Here is a 9074-nt window from a genome sequence, read left to right as displayed (position 1 = left end):
TATCATTTCAATTTCAAATACCCCTTTACCCCCTTGTTTACTTCCTCTTTAAAAATGTTCAGTTTTAGTTGAGTTTCTACTTTGATGGTCATTCCTGTGTGGAGTGTGTTTGTGGTGGGTATTTTGGGTGCTTGTGAAAGAAAGTGGGCATCAAGTGGGCATGTATTGATGAAGATACTGATAGGGCCTCTATCATAATGATTGGCCTCTTTGTCCACTTATATGGAAAAAGACAGAAAGAGGAGCCTGTCTCTTTTCTTTTTTAGCTTAATTTTTTCCACATGGTTTAGTTTTGTTTTTTCAAAGATTTCAGTTTACTTTTTTCATGCCTCGGTTTAGTGGAGCAACTTGCTTTGTCTGAGTCTACTTTTGCACTCTTATATACCTCATTAACATGGAGATGTGTGTTTGTGTGTGTGTGTGTCTTTGTATTGCAATGGACATGTATGACATTGTTTGTCAGTTGCATACAATAGAAATGAGAAACTGCTCCAGCATTCCAGCACACACTGATGGAATCTCCCAGTCCTGGAAGAAAAGGCACGGAAATGAGTTCTCTCTCTCAGTCTGTCCCTCCCTCTCTCTCCCTCAGTCCCTCTCTCTCCCTCCTATCAACACCTATTCTCGATCACCCCACACTGCACCTCTCACCTTTCCTCCGCGCATTCACCAGATGGCCATATGAAAGGCTGCAGAGCTGTATGACCTGCCAAATAGAGTTAAATTATTCAAAAGGCACTTTGTGTTTGTGCGCACACGTGTGTATGTGCGTGCAGACTCACCTTTATTGACTTTTGTGTACGCGCATAAACCACAGAAGCCTTTGTTGGGTGGGCATTGTGTGTATCTACCTGTATAAAGTTAGTGGGTGGGATACTAGCGAGCAGCTGCCCCAGTCCTCATCCTAAGCATGTGTCTATGTATGTATCAGTGACACCAGCCCTTGAGGACAAGCAGGAGCACTTTGCAGACCCCCAGCCATGCCTGGGTTTCACCTGAGAAGCCAGGTAAGCTATATTACACTCAATTGAGCTCTCACTGCTTTTCCCCCAGGGTGCACAGGCTATACAACAACATTTAGGTGGACCTAAATATAGCCTTTCACTGCCACTTAGACCTGTAGTCAATTAGTTGCTGTTAAAAAGGAGCAGGAAGAGTCATTGTTTTAAGCCACTTTGACTATTTGAATGTTGCTTCCTAGCATTTCCTGCTTAGTTTAACCATATTGATTCACTGTAAATTTTAACTTGATGGACAGAAACTGCAGCTAGCTGGCGTATTGTGGCATTAAGAGATTGGATTTACAATTGTCGGTGGAAAATTAGGTCAGTAGTGACAAAACTAGGTCTGACCTGGGTGTCCTTAGACTGAGAACACTGATCAGGGTCTTAATGTGTGAAACCTAGTCTGAATGTTGACGGATTAAGCCAAGGACCTGGTTTCACTGGGTTTGACAGGCATGTTATTTGATCTCCTGCCCTTAATTGTTCATTTTATTGAGTGGTAAATGTATCTGTTACAGTGTATAATGCATACATTGAAATGTTATGATGCCTGAGGTCTACACACTTTGTCCTTCCAAGTTGTTAGTCAATATGATCTGAGATCATAAAACCAAAATAATGTATATGTTTTTGTTATTTTATAGGTAATAACACAGTTTGCAGCATATTTTCAGCACTGAAGATCAGCCATGTCACCGGTCAAGTCCCAAGGTAGAACAAGTGACAGAAAGCAGAGGGCAGCAAAAAGAGAAATTAAACTGAAAAATGGATGTAGGAATGGTTCCAGGGCATCTCCGGCTCGCTCCAACACGTCCAATGGTAAACAAAAGCGTAGTGGGAACTCACCAACCTTGGAGAAAGGACAGAAAGATGAGGTGAATAGTAAAGGAAGGAATAAAAAAGATGAACGTAAAAAGCGAAGCGCAGAACAGAAGGAACCACAGAAAGAAAAAGGGAAGAAACTCATAAATGGTCGAACCACCGGTGGTAGATTACAACCTCAAAGTGAGAATGTCAGTGAAAGTAAACTGGGCATAAATAAAGCTGCTAAACTCCAACCAGCCCCCAAGACACCCACGACAAAAACAGGAAGGATCAACAACAAGCCCTCTGCCAAGACTGGAAACAGAAGAAGTGGCAGAGTGACAGAAAGTGAGGAAGAGGAGGAGGATGAAGAGGAGGAGAAATCCGAGAGTGATGCAGGAAGCTCAGTGGAGGACAGGGAAGAGGAAGATGATAAAGATGATACGGAGGAGGAGCTGAGGAGTAATGAAGAGCCAGTTGAGACGCAGGGGAGTGAGGAAAGCAGTGAAGAAGAGGGTGAAGTGTCAGACACTCAGAAAGATACAGAAAAAGCAGCAGCAGACAAGGCATCAGACAAAGATCTCTCAGAGGACACCAAAACCAGAAGTGACCCAGAGAAAGAATCAGTCACCACCAGTGAAGAGGAAGAGGAAAGCCAGAGGGAAGTTGAGGAGTCTGAGGCTATCACCAGTGACGGAGGTGGAGACGAGCTGATAACCCAGGAGGACACGTCTGAAAAGCCAGCGACTGATAAAGCCGGCAGACGGCACAGACAAACGCCACGTCCCTCGGAGCCTGCACGGGTGCAGAAACACAAGATGTTTAAGAAAACAAAGGCAGATAAGCAGGCTGAGAAGGCAGAGAAACAGAAGGCCAAGGCAGAAAAGCAGCGGGCAGAAAAGGAAGCCAAACAAAAAGCCAAGGAAGACAAAAAGAACAAAAAGAAACCACAAAAAGAGGAGAAACCCAGCCCTGCACAGGAGAGTCAACCACTGAAAGGTATTTCACTCAACAAGATTGACACAGCAAAAGGCAAGGCCCAGCTACTTCAGTTAGCCAGCAAAACAAAGAATATCAAAGAGAAAATTGTTCTAGCAGAAACGGATCCGGATGAGGAGGAGGAAGAAGAGGCTGGACCAACATTGTCCAGTGCCATTAAAGGCCAGAATCGGCTAATGCTTCTCAAAGCCAAAGGTAAAGACCTCAAAGCCAGTTTGGATCCTGAGCCAGCAAAAGAGGTGCAACAACAGGCTGGAGGTGATGTCAAAGACCGGCCAAGTGTGCTCTTTGGGAAGGTCAAGATGGCATCCGTTCGACATAGAACCAATAAGATGTTAGCAAAGCCAGATGAGGAAATATCAGAGAATGACGCTGTGGATGGAGGGTCCAGCAAACCCAAAGAATGTTTAATAGCACGAAGAAAAGGTGTGACAACTCTTCGCCGGGTGTCTGGCTGGATTCAGAAGAAAATGCCAAGGGGGATAAATGTGAAAAAAAAAGTTTCTGCTTGGTCTAAAGTCATTGAGGTTTCCCGCTGGCTCTCCCATCGGGCTTTGAAAGCAAAAGAGGGAACCAGAAAGTCTAAGGGAAATTTTCTCAAAAACAGGATGGCCATGAGAGTTGCCACTAAAACCAGTATGGCCAGTAAGAAGAGCAGAAACTCCTCTGAAGAGAAAAGAGCCAAAGAGAAAGCTGGACCCCAGGGAAAGGTAGGGGAGGGAGGGGAAGAGGGAGCTACAGCTGGGGAGAAAGAGGCAGAGGCCAAATACGCTGTGGTGCTCCCTAGGATGAACAAACTGGGCCTGGCGAAGACAGCTCAGGTGCCCCAGGCAGGCTCTGCAGCATCTACCCCAGCGACTAACACTGGACCATCAGGGGGCACTGCCACCTCTGAGCCCAAACCCCCTAAACCAGGCGCCAGGCTCGTCCTGCCCGTCAAACCAGACCTCAGCCTCCTGAAGTCCATCAACAAACACTTGCCAGGCGAATTAACAACAGGTGGAGATACAGCTGATAGAAATGCTGGGTCCAGTGTTGGACCAGCAGCACCAGAGGGAACATCAGACACTGAGGACAGGAACAGAAAAGCTGCCCTGGACAGTCAAGATGGTGTCAGTGTGCTCCAGGCTGCTAAAGGGAAGCTGGGCTCGTCCCCAGTCAACCTGACCAAGATATCCCTCTCAGGAGGAGTGATAGGTGCTGGGCCAGCTCGGGCCAGGGCACTGGATCCAGAGAGGGAGGCAGCATCTGGGATACCCAGGACCACCACTGAGCCCCTTCAGACTGGGGAGGCAGGCAGGGTGGTGCCAGGGGTCGCATCTCTCTATGAGGAGGAGGTAGACAGGGAAGTGGCTCAGCTGATGGACGATGGGGGGCCATATACTGTCAGCCCAGCAGAGGTGCACTGGGTAGGGAACACACGGATGAGTGGAGATCCTCAGGTATGTATCAAACTATGACACTGACTGTTGACAGCTTTAGTACAAAAATATCAATACTAATATCAAATACTGAGATATTACCAGGACAACCTGAAATGTAATGTACTTCATTGACTTTATTTACCCCAGTATTCTTTCTTGTCTGTTGCTCAGGACTGGTTGCGTACAGAGAACTTGCTACCTCATCAGACGGTTGAGAAGCTAACCAAGTGGACTGTCTACGAAGATGAGGGCCAGACCAGGACAGTCCCAGTCCACAATGGCAGGGGCCCCTGGGAGTCAGAAGACCCCACCCAGGAAATGCTTGAGAGTCGACTCAGCTGCACACAGGTACCAATGCTGTATTTCGGTAATGTTTGCCTTACACACTGGCCGTCATCCATGCTGCTATGCCACGGCAGAAGTGCTGTGTCATGACATGGACTGTCCTTGTTGTGCCATCTTATTAAATTTCCTGCAAAGCCATGTCTTGTGCTTTGTATTTGAGGTTGCATTTTCTCTGAGCTATGTTGGATCCAGGCAGGCCTGCTGCAGCTCAGACATCAAAATAAATGTTTGGAGTGTCAGCATATCGGCTCTACCTCACCAGTTTTAGTTTGTGTTTATGGAAGACGAGGACATACAAAACTTGCTGCTGGTTTATTTATTCCCTAGTCTGTGTTGGCTCAATAGAGCATACAACACTCTAGCATACTGCTATGAGATTGCAGTATATCAGCTATCACACTGCTCCACCACTGCAGGTGGATTGGTTACCTGCTGTGGAAGGGGTTATGAGTGGACCGTTAGAATTAATAGGGTTTTAAACGGTGCAGAAACAGCACACATCTTAAACCACAAACAACCTAGAACTCAAGCAAAGCTTCATTTGCATTTTGGAAAGATAATTCAATGTTTGCTTGGCATAAAGATGGCAGTGGAGAGAAGGTAAGGTCATTAAGTCAAAGCTATTTAAAATCCATGGTGTTGAGTGGCAGTGTACTTGAAAGGGGTCTTGTTCATGAACTCATGCCTTCTTGTCTCCTCTCTCTCTCTCTCAGGTGTTGATGCCAGGTAACAAAACAGTTGTAGAGGTCGATGAAGTGGAGGATCTCTCTCAGCTGGAGTGAGTTCACACACACACACACACGCACATACCTACATGCACACAGAGTATCTATAATCATGCATACAGTTAACCTGTTGGTTCAATGATGTGGCCTGTCCTTAGAGAGGTTTGCGAGAGCTCAGTGCTTCTGAATCTGAAGAAGAGGTTTCAGCGGGACTGTATTTACGTATGTTACAGTACTGTCTTCTCCTTTTCTTACATCAAAGTCTCAATGATATCTGGTTATATGTGGAACAGTGCTGGACAAATCTGTGTCTTTCTTTTTACACTTCAAAAAGCGTCCACCATAACAAGTAATCTGTCTATTTTATCAAGTGAATGGCTGTGTTATATTCCCATTTCTCAGACGTACATAGGAAACATGCTACTGTCAGTTAACCCCTTCAAGCCCCTTAATATCTACTCAGAGGACCTGAGGCAACAATACCAGGGCAGAGAGCTGCAGAGGAACCCACCGTGAGCATACATTTCTCAAACCACTACCCGAACAATATAACCCAAGATAAACTTCCAAAAATGGATTCGTTTTTCAGGAACTATTGGAACTAAACTGTTCCTACACTCTCAGGCTTTATTCCATCTTGGGCTGCTGAACTGACATTTCAGCGTCACAAGGCATCTTCCTTAGAGTTGATGAACTCTGAGGAAGACATCACAGGAGGATGCTGTAGATGGAGCAAAGCCTGAGCATGGAAGATCAGTTTGCCCTGTGCACCAGACCATGAGTGCTCCAGTTCTTCCCCCAAGCTGGTCCATTTTTGGATGTTTTTCCTAGATGTTTTGCATGTACTTTATTTTGCACTTCCCCTAACCGGTTGTTTGCTGTTGCATGAAGGCACATTTGAACAGTTCTCAAACCACTATACAATACCGTGCATTCCTCTGTTTTCTATTATAGTTGGCAGTGTGCATCCCAAAAGTTGTTGTCCCCTCTAACTTTGTCTCTTTTCTTTGTGTTTCCACTGTGGGTGGCTGACTGTATGTTGGTGTCTGCTGCAGCCATGTGTATGCCATAGCCGACAGTGCCTTCAGCGAGTCCCAGACCTCTACACAGGAGCAGTGCATCATCATAAGGTACCGAAAGGAACACCTTTTTGCCTATTTCATTATATTTGTCTGAGAAACATGGACCAACCCCAAGATTCTGCTTTTACCAAAAGCCTTGATCTTTTCCTTCATCTGTGATTTGCACTGATGTATTGTGTCTTTGTGAAGTACTATTGTGGGTCTCTAAACTAAGACTGATAAAGAAAATATTTCCCCTGCAGTGGTCAGAGTGGTTCAGGAAAAACCGAAGCCACCAAACTGATAGTCCACTACCTCAGCTCCATGTATCAAGGCAGAAATGACAACCTCCGACAGGTAGGGTATTGTGCAATTCACTGTGAAAGATGTGAGCTAACATCTTGATTACCATATAATTTTATCCACAAGCAGCATGTTTTTAAGCCATTCATGGTTTCCCATGGTTTCATGCATTTAACCCTTTCTTTATCTTCCTCTATCAGCCCATGGAGGTCTTCCCCATCCTGGAGAGCTTTGGGAATGCCAAGACCATCCTCAACAACAACTCCAGCCGCTTCGGCAAGTACCTCCACGTTCACATTCTTCAGTGAGTCCACTTTCTGTATAAAGCTCAATTTCCTTGTTGCTTCCCCTACTGAAACTGGCTATAGCTTCAGTTGTCCTCAAGGACTGAGTGTCTCCTGTTTTGTCATTGGTTGACAGTGGGGTTGTTGTAGGGACCTCATTATCCAAATATCTCCTTGAGAAGTCCAGGGTTGTCTTTCAGGTGAGGACATTGCGTGAGGTGTGCTGTGTGCCCAAAATAATCATTCACAGATTAGCTACAGGTTTGCAAGAGTGGACAACTTAAGGCCATGCTATACTTGCTGCAGAAGCAAATTTTGATAGGTTCATGTGGACACCAGGGGACATTTGAAAAAACCATTGCACTGCATTGGTTTTGGGTGCTGTAAGGCAAATGGGATTGCAAGCAGAACTAGTCTAACTCTTCACACACAAGTCCTCACTGCATGACCATCATCAGCTGGCCCAAAATATGACTTGATTGGTTGTATCTCCATTGTATTTGCCAGTTTCCATTTCTATGTGGATATCTCATGGACAACACCTCAAAATTAATCATTTTGGGGGTCAGTTTGTGGAGCTTGTTAGAGGATTTCTGTATGTCAGTCAATCAAACAACTTCTAGACCTACAGATTATGCTGCTGCTGTTGTAGATAATAGTTACCTGTTTAATCTTCATTCTCCTAAAGTCTAAAGTCCTCTAAAGTCCATTCTCCTAAAGTCTAAAGGAGTCTAAATAAGAGAACAATAAAAAAAACTGTAGCAAGTATGCATAAATATATATGCAGTGATGTGTTTGACTATGTTTCTATTTTGGGCAGGTTTGACTTTGTTGTAAGTATACCGCCGCCTTACTTGTCTATCAAGTGAGGCATACAGTCTGTAATGAATTCAGCTGATGTTGCTGTTTAGACCTTGTTTCTTTTGTTGCCTGTAGGCCAATGAGGAGAGGAACTACCATATATTCTATGAGCTGCTGGCTGGCATGAATGACTGGGACAAACAGCAGCTCTATCTGCAGGGATCTGAGACCTACTACTACCTCAATCAAGTACAGCCCACCTGAGCAGAAACAAGAAATGCACCACTGCCTTGATGGTTGCCTTCCTTCTCCCTTCTCTTTCGCTCATCGTACGTCTTGTGCACCCTCTCTCTCTTTATTTCGTCTATTCTCCATCTCTCTCTCTTTCTCTTTCTCTCTCTCTCTCTCTCTGTCTCTCTCCCTCCTAGGGTGGTGCCTGTGATTTGAAGGGGAAGCAGGACAAGCAGGACTTTCAGCTTTTGGTCCAGTGCTTTGAGACCATCGGTCTTCATGCTGACCAGATCTCCACCATCTGGGCTATCCTCTCCTCTATCCTACAGCTCGGCAACATCTGCTTCAGCTCTTATGAGGTGTGTGTGTGTGTGTGTGTGTGTGTGTGTGTGTGTGTGGTCTAGGTATTGCTAATGTTGTGGGGACATAAATCTGTTTACACAGTCATGTTGTGGGGACTCGCCTCCCTTATGGGGACAAAAAGCAAGTCCCCTTAGTGAAAATCATTAATTTTAGGGTGAAGACTTGATTTAAAGGTAAGATAACTTTAGGGTTAGGTTAAGGTTAAGGTTAGGGTTAGGGTTAGGCAGGTAGTGGTTAGGGTTAAGGTTAGGATAAATCTCCAGGAAATGAATGTAAGTCAATGTAATGTCCGCTGAAGTGATGGAAACATGGCTGTGTATGTGTGTGTGCGCGCACGTGCAAATGCATGCATGTGTGAAGGAGAAAGACTTTCAACTAATATCCCAAAGATGGTTCAAAGTGACCATGTTTATTGTTTTGTTTTTTGGGGGGGTTTTTTGTTTTGTTTTTTTTTATTTAGCTGATTTTGTGCTTGTTGTCCTTGATGCAACTGGTATCAAAATGTATAAAATGAACTACTTATAGTTGTTTTTGTTGATTCAGAGTGAGTCGTTTGAGGTGGCTCGTATCTTCAGCGAGGCGGAGGCCAGGAGAATCGGCTCCCTGCTGCAGGTTTCCTCAGAGGCTCTGCAGACAGTTATCACACACCGAGTCACTGTCAGTACCTTTCTCATGTAGCCACCCTGCTTGCTGAGTTATCTTCTATATTTGTGTATACCTGCACACTGAA

General features: G+C 45.0%; 1 protein-coding gene across 1 annotated transcript in view; it reads left to right on the top strand.

The window, feature by feature from the left end:
* The first annotated feature begins 1693 nt into the window (after positions 1-1693).
* myo15b (myosin XVB) overlaps positions 1694-9074 on the top strand; it is a 45551-nt gene continuing 38170 nt past the window's right edge. The window contains exons 1-12 of the mRNA XM_030078424.1: positions 1694-4249; positions 4403-4579; positions 5290-5354; positions 5460-5523; positions 5704-5813; positions 6357-6431; positions 6626-6719; positions 6866-6969; positions 7086-7149; positions 7886-7999; positions 8179-8340; positions 8888-9001. Of these exons, the coding sequence (XP_029934284.1) occupies positions 1694-4249; positions 4403-4579; positions 5290-5354; positions 5460-5523; positions 5704-5813; positions 6357-6431; positions 6626-6719; positions 6866-6969; positions 7086-7149; positions 7886-7999; positions 8179-8340; positions 8888-9001 (3699 nt within the window). The remainder of the gene's footprint in view (positions 4250-4402; positions 4580-5289; positions 5355-5459; positions 5524-5703; positions 5814-6356; positions 6432-6625; positions 6720-6865; positions 6970-7085; positions 7150-7885; positions 8000-8178; positions 8341-8887; positions 9002-9074) is intronic.

Source organism: Myripristis murdjan, chromosome 19 (genome assembly GCF_902150065.1).
Source record: "Myripristis murdjan chromosome 19, fMyrMur1.1, whole genome shotgun sequence".
In the NCBI taxonomy this organism is placed as follows: domain Eukaryota; kingdom Metazoa; phylum Chordata; class Actinopteri; order Holocentriformes; family Holocentridae; genus Myripristis; species Myripristis murdjan.
This window is presented reverse-complemented; position numbering and strand designations above follow the sequence as displayed.